The sequence below is a fragment of the Panicum virgatum genome, chromosome 6N (assembly GCF_016808335.1).
Source record: "Panicum virgatum strain AP13 chromosome 6N, P.virgatum_v5, whole genome shotgun sequence".
Lineage (NCBI taxonomy): Eukaryota > Viridiplantae > Streptophyta > Magnoliopsida > Poales > Poaceae > Panicum > Panicum virgatum.
Genome location: NC_053150.1, coordinates 48,375,871 through 48,395,791, shown reverse-complemented (window position 1 = coordinate 48,395,791; position 19,921 = coordinate 48,375,871). Strand labels below are relative to the sequence as shown.

At 46.0% G+C, this 19,921-nt stretch overlaps 3 protein-coding genes and 1 long non-coding RNA gene across 8 annotated transcripts; 1 reads left to right on the top strand and 3 right to left on the bottom strand.

Annotated features, from left to right (window-relative positions):
- Positions 1-376: 376 nt before the first annotated feature.
- On the bottom strand, positions 377-3,311 carry LOC120678711. Its single transcript, XM_039960016.1, has 9 exons — positions 3,006-3,311; positions 2,460-2,663; positions 2,268-2,370; positions 2,104-2,183; positions 1,944-2,021; positions 1,477-1,568; positions 1,190-1,301; positions 944-1,069; positions 377-837 (listed from the first exon to the last, which is right to left on the bottom strand). Exons 1-9 carry the CDS (start codon positions 3,192-3,194, stop codon positions 736-738), a joined length of 1,086 nt encoding a protein of 361 aa, XP_039815950.1. The 5' UTR covers positions 3,195-3,311; the 3' UTR covers positions 377-735.
- Positions 3,312-3,574: 263 nt separating this feature from the next.
- LOC120678712 (eEF1A lysine and N-terminal methyltransferase-like) lies at positions 3,575-6,673 on the bottom strand. The gene is made up of 9 exons (XM_039960017.1): positions 6,352-6,673; positions 5,029-5,142; positions 4,862-4,930; positions 4,736-4,755; positions 4,611-4,663; positions 4,503-4,533; positions 4,341-4,419; positions 4,017-4,150; positions 3,575-3,913 (listed from the first exon to the last, which is right to left on the bottom strand). The coding sequence occupies exons 1-9, from the start codon at positions 6,527-6,529 to the stop codon at positions 3,863-3,865; spliced, it is 729 nt and encodes a 242-aa protein (XP_039815951.1). The 5' UTR covers positions 6,530-6,673; the 3' UTR covers positions 3,575-3,862.
- Positions 6,674-7,738: 1,065 nt separating this feature from the next.
- On the bottom strand, positions 7,739-10,256 carry LOC120679427. 5 transcript variants are annotated; one of them, XM_039961011.1, is made up of 3 exons: positions 9,922-10,256; positions 9,724-9,838; positions 7,739-8,691 (listed from the first exon to the last, which is right to left on the bottom strand). In XM_039961011.1, exons 2-3 carry the CDS (start codon positions 9,794-9,796, stop codon positions 8,003-8,005), a joined length of 762 nt encoding a protein of 253 aa, XP_039816945.1. In that variant the 5' UTR covers positions 9,797-9,838; positions 9,922-10,256; the 3' UTR covers positions 7,739-8,002. The 5 variants fall into 5 exon arrangements, with proteins under 5 accessions (XP_039816945.1, XP_039816947.1, XP_039816946.1 ...); XM_039961013.1 differs by having other exon boundaries at positions 9,724-9,834; XM_039961012.1 differs by having other exon boundaries at positions 9,941-10,256.
- A 5,677-nt stretch (positions 10,257-15,933) lies between these two features.
- On the top strand, positions 15,934-16,302 carry LOC120679867. The gene is made up of 3 exons (XR_005677366.1): positions 15,934-15,981; positions 16,047-16,157; positions 16,241-16,302. It is a non-coding gene; the product is annotated as an uncharacterized LOC120679867 (long non-coding RNA).
- Positions 16,303-19,921: the final 3,619 nt, after the last annotated feature.

Below are 19,921 nucleotides of genomic sequence, written 5' to 3'. Positions count from 1 at the left end.
AATTTTGTGGCATTAGCGTGCACATTCTGGACATGCGGTACGGCAGACACGGCGATCTGGTAGCACTCGTACAAGGCAAGTTTCCAAATGCAGCAGTTCCATGGATCATTGGCTCATTGCAGGTGGGTAGCACCAACATGGCAACACTATCATTCTCATGGAGAAGAGACAGCGTTACCGGTGAACGAACTTGTTGCATACAGAGCTCACGGACAGTGTGTGCTTTGATGATGCTACCGTCCTGCTGAAAGATGCCCCCAGTTTGCATTATTGCGAGCCGGGTCCATTTCAGAAAGTACACATGCAGCAGTATTGCAAACTTGCAAAATTTTAGACATACGGAAATTGAAAATTATTGCCAATTTCACAGACATCAGAACAAAAGAGCATAATGACAACATCAAACATCTTTTCTTAAGGTTCACAAATCTATGCTGATAACCAGCCAGAAAGCCAGAAATAGATTATTTCCTCCATGCCAACAACAAGATTGTCCGATTTACTGAGCAGCAACCGCATAATCATCATTATTGATATAGCAACACGGGCATATATACAATCTTTGCCACATGTGGAGAGATATCATCTCATTATTAGCAACACAGCCGCCGTTTTCACTCTTCACCAATGCCTGCTTCTTGCGACACTACATAATTCCCAGTCATTATCCGATTGCACTGAAACCTTACAGCATTCAAAAAATGAGTGAAGTCAGCTTCTGCAACCTTGTTCACTCTATTTGCTGCTCGTCGCAATTATCTTGTGGAGTGCTCTCTTGGCTTCCTCTAGAGTCAGAACCTTGTCTGGTACATCAAATGCTAGCCTCTGAATATTGAACTGCACAGGAGAACAAATTTTAAGAATTTCAAGAAAAAAGAAATGTTTTTAATTGGGAAACAACAGCCTCATGGTTGGAAATAAGCAACTTTAGCATATATTTTACCTGAGCACCCTGGCGAACCCGTATATCTATGCCTTTGCTATCTACTGATATAACAGCAGCGTCATCAACCTCCCCTTCTGATGAAAAGAACTCTCGAAGTGGTTTAGAGAAAATCGCATTCAACTCCTACATAAAAGTTATGCATCAGAGTCACTTGAGATTTTACTGTGCTAACCTATGAGTGGCATGTAGCTAGCCAAATGAATAGGATAACTTCCTGTGATCATTATACCATAAATAAGGTACCTTTAAACTTTGCTCAGCCCCATTAACTGCTACCTTGTCAGGTTGAGTAGTTTCGTACTCCTTAACATCTACCCATGCAACAGTTCCAAAGCCTCCAATGAAGTATATATCACTGTAATTAGTGAGTATAACTAATAACTTAAACATGGCCAGCAAAAAAAATGATGAACAGGGAAACACATATCTCAAGATGTGTGTTATAGAAACTACAGCGCTGAACTCAAATGGTAAATGGGTAGGAAAACATGCAACAATAGATAACATAACCAGTCAGAAGTAGTCCCGACCTTATGTTGTGCATCCTGTAATAGTAAAAATTTCCCCACTGTTGTGATGCCCACTGCTGATGTTTTGCTACATATTGCTTATGGGCCCATTCCTAATGATCGTGAATAATCAGTCAGTTCATCAAAGTTCTAAAAAAAGAATGGAAGAATATGACCCAACACTTCGCATTAACTGTTTTGTGGACACATCGTACATTCCGAATTCAAATCTGTCTCAAGAAAGAGCATGGAAAAAGCAACTACTCCCCTTACATCCATCAGAAAGTGTTACCGAGATCAAATAACAGTAACTCAACAGGAGTTACCAATTAGGGGCATTCGACATTGGAAATCTCAGTCCAGTTGCTTCACAACAGGACTCAGAAGTCAGAAACCACTACCATATGACTAGAAATGCCAGTAATCAACGGAAAAGTAACATCTAGCTGATTGCAATATCAAACGACAAAATTCAGTTAAACAGAAACCTGTTGGTCAGCTGGCAAAGGGTAAACATCACCAAATATTGTGACTCGTGCATTCGACAGTCCACTCCATCCAGGCACCTGTGAAGAAGGTGCACACGGTGTTACGAAAATGGAAATTATACTCCACCGCTCCAATGGGAAACATTGATAATCTTCATACCTGGACAACAAGCGTGCATCTTGGATCTGACAGCAAGTTCCTCGTATGGATCGCTAAGGGTGACAGCGAAAATATTGGGTCTGCAAAGTACACCAAAAAGTTACCTACAGGGATCTAGCAGAGTGTACCATTATATCCAATAGTCAAGCAAGGAGCTAACTCACGGCCCATTGAATCATTAGCAAAGTCGACAAGTGACCCAAATGGATATCCAGTGCGGCGGTGATGCATGCCAGACATGACAGAGCACAGGTGAGCAAAGCGTGCCTGGTACACAAAATTCAAATAGATAAAGAGAAACATGAGACTTCATACGGCATACAGGAAAGCTCAAGAGGTTTACTAGCAGCAGCTACCTGTTCCATCAAATTGCGAACAGCCAAAGCCGGCGGAGGCAAACCATGTGCAAAAGTTGCGCTCTGCACACCACCTGATATAGGTGTTCTAAACAGGCCTGCTCTGGATCCGCTCGAGTCAGTACTGGTATTGGTTGATGAAGCCTTCTGCGACTTGTCAGCCGCGATCAGTATAACTCCATTTTGACTTGATTCGCTCTTCAGCTGTCAAGCACCAGCTAGTATAATCAGCAATGCATGGCAGACCAAAAGGTAAATCGAAATAGATATTGACTTTGTTGCATATGCTGCTCTTTTCGCGTCAGGACAAATATTTCTTGTAAAAAAGAAACTCCCCGCGGGTCATCTCATAAACCCCCACGAACCAGTTCCATTCACACCGAGCTATCCAGCATCTAACAAAACAGCCTAAACACAAGCTAATTTCTTCGAGATCCGTCCCATCCAGGCTACCACCCATCTACACCCGGGCAGAACCGCTGGCTCGTGTCAGAGGCTCATGGCCTCAGGGGAGACTACCATTCACAGGCTCAGACCAGCTATTACCTTGAGGACGGGTGACCCATTGGCGGCGGGGGCGCCCTGGGCTTCGTCCTTGCCGCCGCCGCCGCCGGCCGCGGCGCGGAGGGGAGCGCTGCGGCTAGGGCGGAGCGCGAGGGACTGCGGCGCCAGGCGGGCAGGCTGGTGGCGGACCGGGAGAATGGAGGAGGAGGCGGTGCCCGCGAGAGCCTCCATTGGGGGGGGGGGGGGGGGGTCAGGTAGGAACCTAGGAGGAGAGAGAACGAGGAACCAGAGTCCAGAAAGGCGGCGAGCGACGGAGGAGAGCGAAAGTTCGGCGAGGCAGCTAGAGAACGGGGAAAGGGGTTTTGGCTTTGGGATTTTTGGAGGTCAAGGTCGCGACGAAAAGGGTGACGTGTCCGGTCTGGGAGCGTTGGATCGGATGGCCGGATGGGAACCGTTCTTTCCAACGCTCATCGTATAGGGATTCTCACGTGACACCCATTCATCACGTTGGTGAACTGGGACGCCCACTGCCCATCAGGTCTTCTCAAATTATTCCTTCTACAAGAAATTGCATACAGTAGACTGTGAACTTGCAGGGATTCCACCAGAAGAGAGAGCATAGGCGATACAGCCAGGAAACATTCCATTTCCAAGGTGACCAGCGGAGACTCTATCCACACAGTTGACACAGGCAGGAAATCGCCGCATCTGTTCCCTTGGGATTCGATGGGTGCACAACACTACAACAGGAACAATGAAACATCTGGTACAGCTAATCTACAACTTCACTGAACGTGAAGTGGGTTCTCATCAAGCAACAACAATTAGAGGTACAGCACCTGTTCTACATTATTCGCTACACTAGTTATGCACGCCGGTTCGGAGGGTTATTGGCGAAATCAATTGGCAGCTTCTCCAGCTTTAGTATCCGCCCTTGCACTATCGTTGCCCTGCGACCATTCATCCGTTAGCAAATACAGGTGAATTAAACGGAATTACGAAGAGTTTTGGAGATGAGTTTGGAGCATTCTGGGAAGATAATTGGAGGCTAACCTTTACACAGACATATATGTAGTGAACATCAGGTTTCGGTCCGAGAAGCGCAACTACCGATGTGCTATCGTCGTCTAAGGGCAATGGTTTTGTCAGTTCCCATTTATTCAGATTCAGACTTTTCTCCCATCTTTCTGCAATAATCCTAATGTACTTAACACAAGACTTTTATAACGACTAAAAATGGAAACAGAGCAACAAGGTTACAGTACTTGGAGAAGACAAGAAATGCATTCATGAGTCAAAGTCTAAAAACTACTTTGTATATGAAAAAGGTTAGTGTACAGTTAAGTTGATCTGGTGGAGCATATAAGTAAAACTAACCTATGACATGGAGCTTTATTGTCCAATTTTCCATGTCCTTCAGGAGACGCAATCGGTAACTTGGATCCCCATAAGTGATCTATGGCATTATGGGACTCAGAAGGTTACATATACCAGAGTATGAAATAGTTGCATATTTCAGAATCAAATAGTTCATGTTACCAGCATGTAGACACCCTTTTCCTTGAGGATTCTACATTTGGGAGGAATAAACAGAAGCTATAGTCAATTTAAGAAATATGTATCACAAATAAATAAAGTACTACTCACCTGTTGACCTCCTCTAGCATTTTCGTTGCATTCTCTTGTGAATTTTGGCCACACTGAAATACAAGACACGTTGTTGAGTATCAAACTGGGAGAATATCAAGTGTCCTGGCAAAAGCTTGACTCACCATAATAGAATCTAGTGTTCCTGCAATAACAAATGGGGTTAGAACACAATGCCATATTGCCTATGCATATGCAGATGTTAACAATTTCTTCCATAATGCTGTCAAGTACTACAATAACAATGATACCTTTGTCAATAACAGCGTCGAATGAACCGGACTCAAAATATGACATGTCCTTTACATCCATCTTCATGTCTGTGCCAATAAAGTGAAAAAAATAAATGATATCAGATCATGTGGGACATGCTGCAGAGGCATTCAAGAACAGAAGGCTGCAAACAAAAAAATTATACATTTAAGTTGAGGCTTATCATGGTATTTCTTCTTCATTTGCTCAATTACCACTGAAGATATATCGATGTTGACAACATCTTGATAACCATCATCAACCATATTTTCACCAAAGACTGCGGCAATCAAAAGAAGCTAAATCATATAAGTAATGTCCACTAGACCTTGAAGTAATGTAGTAGAAATCTTGTGGTTGGTATATGTGGTAAATTAATTAAAATAACAATAAATGAAAGTGATTTGTAATCTGATAGCAAAGCAAGAAATGATACACATATGATCATGCATTGCAACTTCAAAAGGAGCAAGGATGACATTTCATTTTGTTTGAATAACCTATGGTCAACTAAAAAAACAGATTTCAACCATTTCAATAACTAAGAGGGTGAGCTTGGAGAAAAAAAAAGGAGATCACAGTGGCTGAACATGAATGATTCTCAGATGGTTTGAGTCAACAAATCAATCACGGATCCCTAGCTTTAAGTCCAATGATATAATTTAAATTCTAGTGAAATTTTGGTTGAGTAATTTAGTACCGTTCAGAACTCCACTGTAGCTCTACAACAGCACCACTTTATAGTAGCGAAGTTCAGTTTTCGGTTTCAAGTGCACTAAAAGGTTCAAACAAATAGAATTAATTGATGTTCTCAATGGACGTATAAAATTATAGGCAAATCTTGCAACAACATGTGGGTGAAAACCATAAGTTCATAACTTCTTCGACACGTGAAGTCATACACACTAGCCGCCTCTCCAGTTTGCTAAATTTACCAGACACCAGATATTGCCAAATTTCATAACCGTCATGGCAGATTATTGCTATGTGACTCGCTGAAACATGAGTGCATTCATTGATTCCTCAATTAAAGAATTGCCGTGGTGCATGATCCTTATCGCAGTATCGCGCACACTGAAATGCCCTGCTATTTTGCTGTTTTCACTTTTAATTACAGCAGAACATTAGTACAAGCCACGCTGAACCAGTTCCTTAAAAAGCTCTTCTGTGGTGCAATCGGAAGGATTATGCAGGTCGTACGAGAGAATTAGGCAGCTCATTGTATTACTTTGATTAAGACATATACAGTGGTGGTCAAAGGACGACTCTTTCGATAAAATTGATTGAAGCGCTACGTTGCAGAAGTTATTATCCAGGAACGGCTGCATTGCGCGGCACGCTGGTCTAACCAACAGCCTCCAGCCTCGAATCGCGACAGGAACAATGGATGAGCAAGCGATCGCTGACCGCCTCAGGCACGGCCAGCCAAGCCAGCGACTCCTCCCCAATCAATCCCAGCCCCGCCGACCCGCCAAGGCACCCGACTCACCGGAGTTCCCGCATCCGACGAGGAGGAGGCGGTGGTGCGGCGCGAGGTAGAGGCGGAGCAGCGGCGCGAGGGCCGGGTACTTCTGGTACCAGTCGAAGGGCCCGGCCTCCTTGCGGTAGCGCTCGTCCCAGTACCACGCCTCCCCGTACGCCTGCGACGCCGCCGCGCCCCCCGTCATCTCGCCGCCGTCGCCCTCGTCGGATCTGAGCCGGGGATGGCGGGCTCGGTGGCGCTCGGAGAGAGGAGGAGAGGAGAGGAGAGCGAGGCCTAGAGGATTCCGGATCGGTGGGGGTGCTGGCTCGGCTCATCGCGATTCGTGCGAGTGCGACGCGACGGGGTGCCGGGCCACGTGAACGGCGGAGGCAGGCCCTTCACCTTCACCCTTGAGTTGCGGTAGTGGCGAACTGGCGATAGGATGAAAGATATTCTGCTCTTTTCCGCGGCAAACATTCTGTTTCAAATGAAGGACTTGAACAAATTTCATCCAAAAAGTACCACATTTGAAGTAAATCTCGTATTTCAACTAGACCTAAAAATTTGTTTGACTGAATATATCTGACGTTTACACATCTTAGCGCCACAAATTATTTTCGTTCATTTGCTTTCTCGCTCGTAGATACCGGTACCTTTAGTCTTTTACTTTGGTATCTTTGGCACTTTCTCGGTGGTAAAACTTTTCGTTTGAGTCGCCACGCCCATATCAGGTTACCCTTGCAAAGTAAAAACAAATTTTGATATATTTTTTTGAAAGATAAATAAAGTTCGATATCATTTACATGGCGAGCCAGAAAAACCGCTTCCTTCTCTCCCTCTTATTTTTCTCCCCGTTTGTCTCCCAGCCGAATGACCATTGAGCACCGCCGAGTGATTGGCTGGAAGAGCCTGTTTGGATTGCTACCAAAATTTTGGCTAGCCAAATATTGGACAAAAAAACTTGCTCACATTTTAGTAGGGTAAATGTGAGAAGTAGATAAATTTTGGTACTCAACCAAATAGTGGCCAAAATTTTAGTAGCAATCCAAGCAGGCTTGAAATCCACTTGCTCTGCCAATCCCAGTGTGGCAGTGTCCATTCTTGCTCGCGGCAACGAGAGGATCTCGCGGGTGAAGGTGTACAACCTTCCGCTAAATATTAGACCACGGGTGGTACATGCAGCCTTGAATTTTAACCATCAGTATATCAAGTATTCTAAATTTGGCGGTTTGGAGCCTACACTTCTGCCTCACAAGTCAAGGACTGACTTCAGTTTTTTTTTTTGATGAAACAGGAGGGGTTGCCCCCTACTGGTTATGTAATAAAAGGACTGACTTCAGTTAACATAACCTTCAGAACGAAGCCTTCAGTAGCGGAAATAGCATTATCAGACGAGAGCACCGATCAAACACTATACTAGAGAAACTCATAACTTTCGTAAGTGGTTCAGTATTGCTGTAATTTGCCTATCCGTGGCGCATTCTGCACAATATCACGAGTTGCATGCGCACTTTTCTATATATACAGTAGCCAAACACACGAATTACGACTTACAAAGAAGAATTATACCTCTTCTATGTAACCTTACAAAACGATGCTAAACATTCAGCCAAGTATAACACAACAATCTAATTGTTTCCATGCTCCAGTATAACACAGCACACTTCGATTTGCAGTTTCAGAACAATCCAAACCATTTTGACTCTTCCTGTTTCTCCTCCAATGTTTCATAGTAAGTTGACTCCTCCCTTTCATGGCTTGTATAACTATCTATGTATTCTGAACCATCTTCTGAAGCATATGATGATTCATTCTGAGGTTGGATAGATTGAAGCATATATTTCAGGCCACTTATGATATCATAAATCATCAGTCCAATTCTTCCCCTGCCCCAGCTTCCTAGTTGGCTTCCCACGAGGTATCCCAGTTTTCCAAACCTCTCCTCACCGTGGAAACCGCCCGCATAAGTTCCAAACAAGGTGCCACTGCCCCGGAGAAAACCTTCTGTCATGCTTCCACCAAAGTACATTGCTTCAAAGAAGTCCCAACCAGAAGAAATTATTGGCCCCAATATTCGTTTGGCTTGACGAGCAGCCACTTTTGCCGCTTTTGTACTGACCTTCTGAGCTTGCTTGGCTGCTTCCGCAGGAGTTAGGCCTTCTGTCATTGCATCGGCTAATGCTCTCTCCATGGCATGTTGCCGCACCCTTTCCAGCTGTGCAGTTCGAAGGTTATTGACATACAACTTGACACCCTCCTTCACTGAGCATGCAAGGCTGCCAGAACCCATGTCAAAGCAGTTCATGAAGCTGAACTGACCACTCTTTGATGCAGCCTCCTTTCCAACAAGTTCCCTGAACTTCTCAGCTGTAAATAAGAAGTGAATGTCATTCTGGGAGATAACTTTGCTTTTTATTTGAATCCATGAATATCTACAAGAAGTTAAGTTTAGAGAATTAAAAAGGAACCAATAGCTTGCAATATTGGACTATCAAACTGTCATATTCAACTGTGGCTATGGGAACATAGGAGTGTTGCTTGCAGAACATCAATCTGACTACTTAGCAAGAATTATCTTTAAATAGACCTGTTGGACCGGTAATGGGAGTGTGGCGAAACTTGTGCGACTAACCACTCAGTCATATCCAATATTTGCAATCGAGCCAATCATCAATCATTAATGACTCAGTTAAAACACAATGTATTGTCACTCATAGTTCTTCAGGAAAGTGTAGGCATGCTACCGCCAATACTAAGGCTTTCTGTTTGTTTTGTTTGGCATATGCTATAAAATGAGTGCTTGTGGGTTCATTAGCTAATGCTAGTCAATGAGCACACACTGCTTTCTTATTATTGATTCACTTGAAAACCCATTTGAACAGGTAGAAGTTGTGGGTTTTGCCCTGTAGAACTCCGCTTGTCTGAATCAAAAGCAGAGCTAGTGGAGTGTTTCATACAGCTATGGCTACAACTTCTGCACTTCTATAGTTTCCGTTGTTCCAACTTTACATTTTTATCCTTGCAAATCAGATATTCAGATGTATAAAACTATAAATAATTACGGTAATGCTAGCATCAGGGCGTTCGACTCTAGAAAAGGAAATAGAACGCCCTTACCCCCAGCATATTGATGTTGTGGTGGGAATTTTTCGCACATAATTTTGGTATACCTATGACTTGATGTTGCAGCGGAAAAAGCACTCCAACCTCAACGACGAATCTAAATGCGTCACTACTCAAAATTAAAATCAGGTAAATTCGCGTTTCCTCACCAAAAAACAACTACTTCACAACAATCGACTAAGCTAACCGGAAACCAGCCCCCCACAGATCTTCGCCTCAGAAACTAACCGGTGAAATTGCACAGGAAAGGAAAGATTCTGCCACCGGAAAACTAACCAGTCATGCTGAGAGCAAGGACGCCCATGATGAAGAGCATCAGCCGCACGCGCCGCTTCTGTATGTCCAACATCTTCGCCCGCCACCGTCCGGATCGAACGCCTTAAGGACCTGCCTACGATTAGCACCGGGCATTCGGGTAATTTGGGAAAATCGGGTTAGGTAATTCGGGTAATCAAAACTCTACCCAAAATTTACCCGAAAATTCCCCATTTACCCGATGTTGCCGCGGGGGCAAGAACGGGTGGCCGGACTGGGAACCTGGGACGCGGCCCGCGAGGCGAGGGCCGAGGAGCGCCGGCGTGCTGCGCCGCCGCTTGCCGCGCTGGGAGAGGAGCCGAGCGCTGTCGCCTCCCGCGCTGGGCGAGCCGGCAAGGACGAGGCGTGAGGCCGCGAGGGGCGCGGCCGGCCCACCACGCAGGCGCACCGGCGCTAGACCAGGGCGGCGAGGGGCGCTGGACGAGCAGCCGGCGGGCGGCGGCGCGCGGGGTGCTGGGTCGTGCGGGTGGGGTGAGGTGGGCTTGTGCGAAACGGACCGGAGCCACCGAACTTTTTTCATTTTTATATTTTTTAAAAATTAAAATTTCAAAAATATATGTCCGTTTTGAAATATTTCAAAAATATACCCCGGTCGCCCTCCCATAGGGCGACAGGCCCAATGTGTAATTTTTTTTTCAAATTTGCAACGAAGTCCCAGGAGAAAAAAAAACAAGCCCTGTCGCCCGGCCCACGGGCGACCGCCGCTGGGCCCGGCCCACAGTCGCGGCAGGGGCCTGTCGCCCCCCCCCCCCCCCCGCGGGCGACAGGGGGGCCTGTCGCCCCCCCCCGGGCGACCGGGGTCTCCCCCTTATAAAAGCCCCAGCCCTCCCCTTCCCTCCTCATTTGAGCCCGAAAATTCCACCAAAAATCAAAAAAAAAGAGGAGTGAGGAGAAGGAAAAGCGGCGAAGCCCTGCCTGATTCAGCACTTGTGATTCTGCAGGTTAGTACATTTAGTTTAAATATTGTTATATATAAGTACTACGTATTTAAATATGAGTAATTTAATTTAATTAGTGCTATAGTAGATCCATTTAAGTAGGAGTTCAATGATACTTTAGTTTGTAGTTACGTAGTATTAAATTAGTTTAGAAAATTAGTTCTACGCATTTATTATTACAATTGCAGTGCTATTAGAGACATGTTTATAAATTAATTATGATTTAGAATAGAATTTGGCATATGCAGTATAGAATTCGAGAGTCATCACGTAGTTATGAATACTTATGCGTTGTAGTTGAATTCCATACTTAGTTTTTACGGATTATTGAATAAGGTAGTGAAGTAAAGAGTATAACTCGATAAGTATTATGTGATATACAGATATGTCGAGCAAAATGCAGTTTCAAGTATTTTATGGTGAATACAATGTTATGTATGGGCCAAATGGAGTAGATCTTTCTGCCTTTAAGCGCACATCTAGCGGCATAGATAAACCTCTGGAAAGGAGTTTTGGTTCTATATGTAAGTGGCTGCAGCGTGGGTTCCATGTTGATCCGTTGACACATGTGATCACTGTCCAGTCTCTTATTAATTGGGAGGTAGAAAGTGAATTATGGGAATTAATGATGATACACAGCACTGATGACTGGCAGAAGTACATGCAAGCAGCTTTAGAGCGTGGGTGGCCTTTGGCCATTCTTGTTCAAATCCGGGAGATGACACAAAATGAAATCCAACATTGTGCAGATCAAGGAACTCCGAGTATTCGAAGAGAGACCAATTATGTTGTGCAAGATGAGTTAGAAGAGACAGAGAACCAAAACATGGGACCACAGAGCCTTGCTGGTGAGGGAGAGAGGATACATAGCATTGTGGACGAGATGGAGGCAGAAGACCAAACCGCAATAGAGATGGAAGAATATGAGGACTCATCTGATGACGAGCAGTACTCATTGCCAAAAGAGTGGAAAGAGCATGGTTTTGACAGTCATATCGCAGAAGATGTACGAAATCAGGAGTGGGAGTACAGAGGGAATGAGGTAGTGCAAGGTGCAACATATCCAAACATTGAAGCCGTAAAAGATATTGTGAGACTATGGGCAATCTCATTGAAACGAGAATTCAGAGTCGTGAAGTCTGGCAATAAAGAATATGAGGTGAAGTGTGTGAATGCTGGATGTCCATGGCGAGTACGTGCATTCAAGGGAAAATGGAAGTCAAACTGGAAATGTTCCATTGTCACAGAGCACACTTGTTTGCTGTCAGAAGTTATTCCCTCGCATCGCAATATATCATGCGACTTTTTTGCAAAACAAATGTATGGGTTTATTATGGACAACCTAAATTATGAGCCAAAAATGATTATTTGACACATTGAGCAGATTTACCAGTACACCATCAGTTATTTGAAGGCATGGCGGGCTAAACAAAGGGTGTTCGAGATGCGGTTCGGCACATACGAGGCATCATATGATAACATATCTCGTATGTTATCTCAGGTTGCTGCTAGAAATCCTGGAAGTTTTTATGACACATACCTTTTACCAGCCGTGACTAGGGGACAAAGAATTATGCAACGAGCCTTCTTTTGCATAGGTGCTTCTGTTAGAGCATTTCAGTTTTGTCTTCCGGTGATCTGCATTGATGGCACATTTTTGATTGGAAGGTATAAAGGTCAGATACTCACCGCAATCGGTGTAGATTGCAACAACCAAATTGTTCTGCTCGCATTTGCATTTGTTGAGAATGAGAACATAGACAGTTGGTATTGGTTCCTTGAACGAGTGAAGAATCATGTTGTTGCTGCACGTCCAAATGTGTGCCTTATTAGTGATAGGCATGCAGGTATCCTGCAATCAATACTGAAATTGCAACGTGGAACTGCGACAACGCCTCCATTATGGCCTGATGTCCAAAACAGGTGGTGCATTAGGCATATGGGTGCAAACTTCTATGAACACTTCAAGAACAAGGATCTTAAGAACCTGTTTAAGAGGTTGTGCACCCAAAATCAACAGAGAAAATTCAATGCATTATGGCAGATGCTTGATCAGTTGACTGCAGAGCTAGTGAAGGTAATGGCGTCAAGAGCAGGCACGAGTCAGGCTGCAGAGGCTAGGGATTCAATTGAGAAGCCATTTTCACACTGGATTCGAGGTGCACCTAAGGAGAAATTGTCATTCCTTTATGATACCAACGGAATACGGTATGGTATTCAGACAACGAACCATGCAGAGTGTTTCAATATGGTTATGCGTTCTTGTCGTGCCTTTCCACTTGTGGGAATTGTTGAGTTCATCATGTATGGGTGCATGAAGTATTTCAGAGAGCGTTACACGGCTGCAAGCATAAACATCAGCAACCCCCAAATTCAGTTTTGCAAAAGAGTGACACAATATATGCAAGAGAAGATTGAAAAGGCAAAACTGCACCGCGTCATATCCACAGGTACAATGGAGCGTAGATTTGAGGTTCTATGTAAGGATAGAAGTGGTCGTGGTATCCGTAGAGATAGATTGGTACAGGTGAGTTTGATTACAGTTGATGGCAAAGCATTCTGCTCCGGCATGAAGCCTAAGTTATTGCATATGCCATGCTCCCATCTCATTGCGGCATGTGCAGAGTCTGCGTTACAGCCAGGACTATTTGTTTCACCGTACTTCAGCAAGGAAGCAGCTGTATCCACATGGGGACATGAGGTATACGGGATTGGAATTGTGGGACCTTTCACTCAGGATAATGAGAATAAGATGTTTATTCCTGATCCAGCCACTAAGAAAGGCAAAGGCCGCCGTCACGTCAGACACGTCGTATTCGGAATGGTATGGACGAGTCGGAAGCAAGCAAGGCACAAAAACGTTGCAGCCAATGTGGATCATTGAGTCACAACTACAAGAAGTGTCCTCAGAATGTACTTGACGATGCTGCTGACGTCGGTCCTTCCGGAAATCCCAGAGATGGAGCACCTCCAACGTTCAGACGAGCATCGGCGAGAATTGCTCGTGGAAGGCATTCGGTGTCATGATCCACAATTGTATTTCATTATTTGTAATATGTAGTAATGAAATATGGCAGGTATGTAATGAAGTATTATTGTATTTATGTGTCTAGTTTGTATGAAATATATATTTACATATGTGTTCTCATATATTTTTGAATACAGGTATGGAGATGGACTCCTTGCTAGACCCAGTGATCGACTCGAGCCACAGGTCTTACTTTGCAGCTGTTGAGCACCGAGCCCTAGAGGTGCTACGTCCTCGTCCACCCGACGAGGCGATCTCTATACACCACGATTGGTGTGACCGGTATGTAATGAAATATTATTGTTTATGACTTATGTATTCGCCGGTATTCCTTTGTTTCGACATTTTTTGTTTTTTTGCAGGTTACGTGAGGCCGGCCTGCTGACTATGAGTCGTCTTGTCGAGATTGGGCCTATTCAGCTCGACCGATCCCTCCTGACGGCGCTCGTTGACAGATGGAGGCCGGAGACACACACGTTCCACCTCCCGTGTGGGGAGATGACTCCTACGCTGCAGGACGTGGCCTACCTCCTCGGCCTGCCTATCGTCGGGGAGGCTGTAGGTCCGCGTGTGGTGGCGACCTCATGGAAGGATGAGCTGGAGGCCCGTTTTGCCCTGGTTGACCGCGTGGATGAAGCAGGTCCGATCAACCCGCACCCGCGAGCAGCAGGTCCTTCGAAGACCTGGTTCCTACAGTTTACAGTACGTATTCATTCCAAATATAAATTTAATTGTTACAATTCACATGTTCCATTGATAGTTGAAACTATTTATCTTAATTGTTTATGCAGCCTGCCCTTTTGGCTGCGGATGCCGACGAGTACAGTGTGACCAGATCGCTGGAGGCGTACCTACTTTGGTTGTTTGGTTACATCATGTTCAACAACACTCATGGCAACTCGGTCGATAGGATTCTCCTTCCGTATGCATGGGAGATTGCGGATGGGGACGAGGACGTACCGCCCTACAGCTGGGGTGAGGCGGTACTTGCAGCCACTTACCGTGGACTCTGTGACGGCTGCATGAAGACACATGGGAACGCTATCCTGTCAGGGTGCCCACTACTGCTACAGCTTTGGTCGTACGAGAGGCTAGCCGTTGGTCGGCCCTTTGTCAGCCACGAGCCTTACCACGGAGGCATGTACGGCGACGAGGAGGACGAGAGGCCCACTATGGGAACTATCTGGATCTGGCGTCAGGTACGTTCGTATCAAATCTAATTTTGTTATTCATTGTTACATGATGTATTAGCGCAATTTTAATTTTACTTATTCGGAATGAAGAGGTCCTGGGCACATGCGCGGGTTAGATGCGTATATCCTGAGTTTGTTTTGGAGCTCGATATGCTGACGCCCGAGGACATTATCTGGGAGCCTTACAGCCCAGAGGCTGTGGCTAGACGTGCACCAGCAGGCCTGTCTTCGCACTACTCCGCGAATGCGAGCCTGTGGCTTACTTCCGCCGTCCTGGTTTATGACATCGCGATTGAGGCATATTGCCCCTGGAGAGTCAGGAGACAGTTTGGGCAGCGCCAGGAGTTTCCGGTGACCACCGCGTTGGAGCGTGTCAGTCACCAGGACCACATGTAATTATGAATTAAGTTGGCTCATACATTCGTGTCGAATCTAACGATTCTTCATACTCCACTTTGTAGGTTTTCAAGGAGTGGTTTGCCGTGCTCTGATGATTGGCTCACCAAGATCCAGCCGTGGGTGGACCAATGGGAACAGGCAGACGAGCTCTTGGTCCAACCAATAGGACCACACACAGACAGTTCCTTCAGGGCTTACCTCTCCTGGTACTTACCCCGGACTCGGGCTCGTCTGGTTTTTGTTGACACTCACCCGCAGCCACACCAGGCGAGGCCTCAGGATGGCTATGGCCGGCACCACGTGGAGGCACTAGCTGGCGCGGTGAGTCTCTTGATCATATTTGCATATATATATATATAATCATATTCATAAGATAATTCATGTGTTTGTAACTTTACTGAATTGATGCAGTTTCACCTTTGCAACATGATGGAGACGGACTGCTCGACTTACCTGACGAGGGTACGTGCCGGATCCCCAATGACCCAGTTTGAGCAGATAGAGGCATGGTCGAGGCAGCGTGATCAGTTGCGTCAGGTAACGCACAACTTCGGAAGCCGTGTGCAGTACGAAGACAGCCACGGGTCGTCTCAGGCGTCGTCGTCGTTCCCGTGTCCGTCGACCATACACGGGCCGACGTCGCAGTTCTTCCCAAGTGCAGGTAACGTACATATCTCTTTAAAATTACATCAAGTGTTCCTTCATATTTACTAATATCACATACAGGATACGATCTAGCTACTGCGTTCGGCCATACTGGAATGTTTAGAGGGACAGCACCAGTTGGCGGACCGTATCCAGGGATGGTACCGGGGTCACAGATACCGGCGTACACAGGTTAATTTATGTTTCGTATTTCGGTTTCTACATGTCATTACGAAATATACGAGCGTACGCTAACATCCATATTTTTTGCGTAGGATTCTACCCCGATGCGGGCGCCGGACTTTCTTCTTCCTCCTTTCGACCTGATAACGAGACATTCACCTTAGACGACTTCGACAGCTTGAGTCCAGAAGAGCCTGCCGCGCAAGGTGACCCCGATGTCTTGGGGTATTCACAGCTAGGAGGAGCACCACTTGGGATCTCTCAGCAGCAGACACCGCAGCCCCTTGCGCGTCCTGAGCGACAGGTGAGGTCTCCGGATGTTCTCACCTACTCCGAGGGACATGTCTGTGCCCAGCAGAGGGCTAAGAGGGTCCGACGCCCTAGGGGTGGTTAGATGTATATGATGTTTATTTGTAATGAGATAGCTGTGGACCGCTTATTTGTATCCGATGTTTATGATTGTGGTATGTTACTTGTCATTTGTTTTTATAGATATTATTTATGTGAACTTATTATGTTTGTGGGTTCCATAATGCTCGTGAAATAAGAGAAGTTCTTGCGATTTTTTTCCGTGATTTAATGAAGGACAAGTTACGTGCGGTAGGAGTTAGCGGCCGAGATCTTGCCGACGATGATGACGAATACACGCTCGAATAGCTCAAAATAGGTCCCTGCAAAAATAAAAGTCCGCGAAAAAAAGGGGGGGCTGTCCCCCCCCAACGGGCGACAGGGCCCTGTCGCCCGAGGGGTGGGCGACAGGCCCCTGTCGCCCGTTGGGGGGCGACAGGTCCCCCTTTTTTTTCTCCAGGGACTTCGTTGCAAATTTGAAAAAAAAAAATTACACATTAGGCCTGTCGCCCTATGGGAGGGCGACCGGGGTATATTTTTGAAATATTTCAAAACGGACATATATTTTTGAAATTTTAATTTTTAAAAATATAAAAATGAAAAAAAGTTCGGAGCCACCCCGATACGGACGGGAGGGGCGCACGGCCCACCTCAGCCCATCAATCCTGCAACATACCAATCCAGCATCATGTGGCCCATCGCGATCGACTATCTTAGGTCATCCATATCATCACAAGTGCTGCGCAATTCAGATAGCGCGAGGTAATCGATCGTTCGACCGCCATACACGTACGTATTTGATGGGAAAATATCACAACTTCTAACTTGTGACGTACACATGTGCGGATCTCTTCTCGGATTTAATATATTTTTCAATTAAAAATGCTTTGGTACCTTTATTACCAACCCGTAACAAACCACCCACTACCAAAGATCTCTTCTCATATTTAATGTTTTTTTGACATAAATGCTTTGGAATCGGATGGACCCTATATCCCAATACCTGATACTAAAGAGGGCCATACACCCAGTACTAAAGAGCACCTTTAGGGCAGGTACAACGGGTCGGCGAGACCCGTAGACTAGACCTGGGCATCCTCCGGGCCGGGTCGGGTTCGGGTCGGGCCAAAAAAAGCCCGGTGTTTTTTCTAGCGGCCCGTGCCCGACCCGACCCGGTGGCCGGGCCGTAAAATTGAGCCCGCACCCGACCCGACAGCCAGTCGGGTCGGGTCGGGTTCGGGTCGGGTCGGGCCGGGCCTATGTAAAATGTCGGGTTCCTTCGGGTTTTTCGGGTTTCGGGTCAAAACTTTTAGCCCGTGCCCGGCCCGTCAGTCATACCGGGTCAAAAATTTTGACCCGAGCCCGCCCATCAAACTCTTCGGGTCGGGTCGGGTCGGGCTATTTTCGGGCGGGTTGGGTCGGGTCCGTCGGGTCGGGCAGCCCATGCCCAGGTCTACCGTAGACATGCAGTGCAAATTTGCAGAACCCCCCTTGCGCAAGCGGAGTTCCTGCAGCCTCGGCGTCTCGTTCATCTACGAGCCGAGCGCGTGCTCCCAGGCCAGAGCAACAACTCGCCGCCCGTTGGAGGAAACGCTGCGGGGAGGCGCCGGAGACCAGGATCTGTTGCGCGCGGGAGGATTGCCAAATAAAGGAAGATGCACAGTACAAGCTAGCAAGCATGGATGCTTAGTAATACTTGTATGTTTATGATTTTGTGAAATCCATAATAAAATAAATATAGGTCCAAATGATCTCAAACTTGTTATGAATACCCATGCAAAAATCTTTTTTCTTTGTGTTTAAATACCCTAGACAAAACTTGTTGGATCTGTTTTGTGATGCTTTAAATTTTAAAAAATATGAATACACATGCTATTGTCCTGTGTTTTTATCTATAGATTTATTTGTGCTATGGTGTTTAAATACATATTAAATTATGTATTGATCCAACAAAATGTGAAACAAAGTGTCGGTACCTCAGGATTGGGGTACCCCCTCTTGCCATGTCAAGACTCGTGTGTAGTTATCAGTAACTACGCCATAAGGAGTTGGGCAGTCAGGACCCCTGGGGTCCGGTTCCATCTCACCAGACCAACGGCACCGAACCCACTTCCCTCTCGAGACAGGTCCGGTGTCGCCACGTAACCCAGAGAAGAAAGCGCTCAGGGCTAAACAGCTGGGGGCCCCGGACCCCCCACAGGGTCCCGGACCCCCACATACTATCCGGATCCCTCAGCAGGGAGAGAACAGACACCCCGCCCGGGGGTCCGGAGCCGCCACGTGCCCGCAGGTGGCGGCACGCGCGCGCGCGGCCGCGACGCTTCCCCGGGAAGGCTCGCCCACCTACCACATTCAATGCGGTAGACGAAGGCACGCTCTGCTGAAGAGCCCGAGGTGACTTTAGCCAGGCTGTACTGTTGACCGCACGTTACCAAGGCGCACAGTGCAACTGGTGCCACCCACGCCACGCTCGTCAGTCTGCGATGGAGTCTCATGGCTCCTACGCGGTAGACCCGCAGTCTACGCCGCAACCTACACTGCCTCAACAGACGTCTCGCCGATGGGACAAGACCCCCTCGGTCAGAGAGTCTACAGGACGAAGAAGCGTATCTAGCAAGAGATCTTCCAGCACTGTAACACCATTAGAATCTATCTAGTATAATATACGTCCTGGTTGGGCCCACTTGTCGGGGCCCAATGCCTGTGTACGCGTCCTCCTTGCTCTATAAAAGGGAGACGCCCGTTAGGGGGCGACTCAGGTCGAAAAGGAGACATGAGGGCAGAGGATAGACTCAACCTTAAACCCAAGAGCAATACAACACGCAGTGGACGTAGGGTATTATGCTCCGGCAGTCCGAACCACTCTAACTCCTGGTGTGTTCTTGTGTTCTTGCTCCATGTGTAGATCTGAAGAATAGCTTGCACCTCCCCGGGCAACCACCCTCTGAGGTTAGGCGGGTGCCTTCCGCCACCCGGCTGTGGCCCCTATCCAGAGCCAGGACACAAAGTTTGTTAGACTCCTTTTTAGATTTACATTCCAAAATTGTAACCATTACTCTCAAGAAGTGTTTATTTTCTACTTTTTTAAATGTCTTTCTTACTTACTGCTTGAAAAATGAGAAATGTCTAGTAAATTACAGAAAATAATAAAATTGCAAAAATAACTTTTTCATCTTTTTTCTTTGTGTAGAGTATGAGAAAAATAAGTTTACTATGTTTTCTGTTAGTTTATATGCCTTTTATGATTTAATGTGTTATAGGTGGCTTAAAATTTGCTACAAAAGCCATGCGAATTAATATTTATATACATATTATGATTTAATATGTTATATATAAGATTCATGTGAATTATTTGAATGTATTGTGCATTCTCTCATCTATGCAACAAAATGGCTACACAGATCAATTATGTAGTAGATCACTAT

Bases quoted from the DNA above. Each gene is read 5' to 3' on its own strand.
- LOC120678711 (XM_039960016.1), bottom strand. From the start codon at position 3,194: ATGGAGGCTCTCGCGGGCACCGCCTCCTCCTCCATTCTCCCGGTCCGC. The intron at 2,664-3,005 runs GTAATAGCTGGT...GGTGCTTGACAG, and splicing joins ATGGGTCACCCGTCCTCAAG to CTGAAGAGCGAATCAAGTCA. The intron at 2,184-2,267 runs GTGAGTTAGCTC...TGTACTTTGCAG, and splicing joins TGCTAATGATTCAATGGGCC to ACCCAATATTTTCGCTGTCA.
- LOC120678712 (XM_039960017.1), bottom strand. From the start codon at position 6,529: ATGACGGGGGGCGCGGCGGCGTCGCAGGCGTACGGGGAGGCGTGGTAC. The intron at 4,151-4,340 runs GTTAGTTTTACT...GGATTATTGCAG, and splicing joins AATAAAGCTCCATGTCATAG to AAAGATGGGAGAAAAGTCTG. The intron at 3,914-4,016 runs GTTAGCCTCCAA...GAATGGTCGCAG, and splicing joins ACATATATGTCTGTGTAAAG to GGCAACGATAGTGCAAGGGC.
- LOC120679427 (XM_039961010.1), bottom strand. From the start codon at position 9,796: ATGTTGGACATACAGAAGCGGCGCGTGCGGCTGATGCTCTTCATCATG. The intron at 8,692-9,723 runs GTTAGTTTTCCG...TCTTATTTACAG, and splicing joins CCTTGCTCTCAGCATGACTG to CTGAGAAGTTCAGGGAACTT.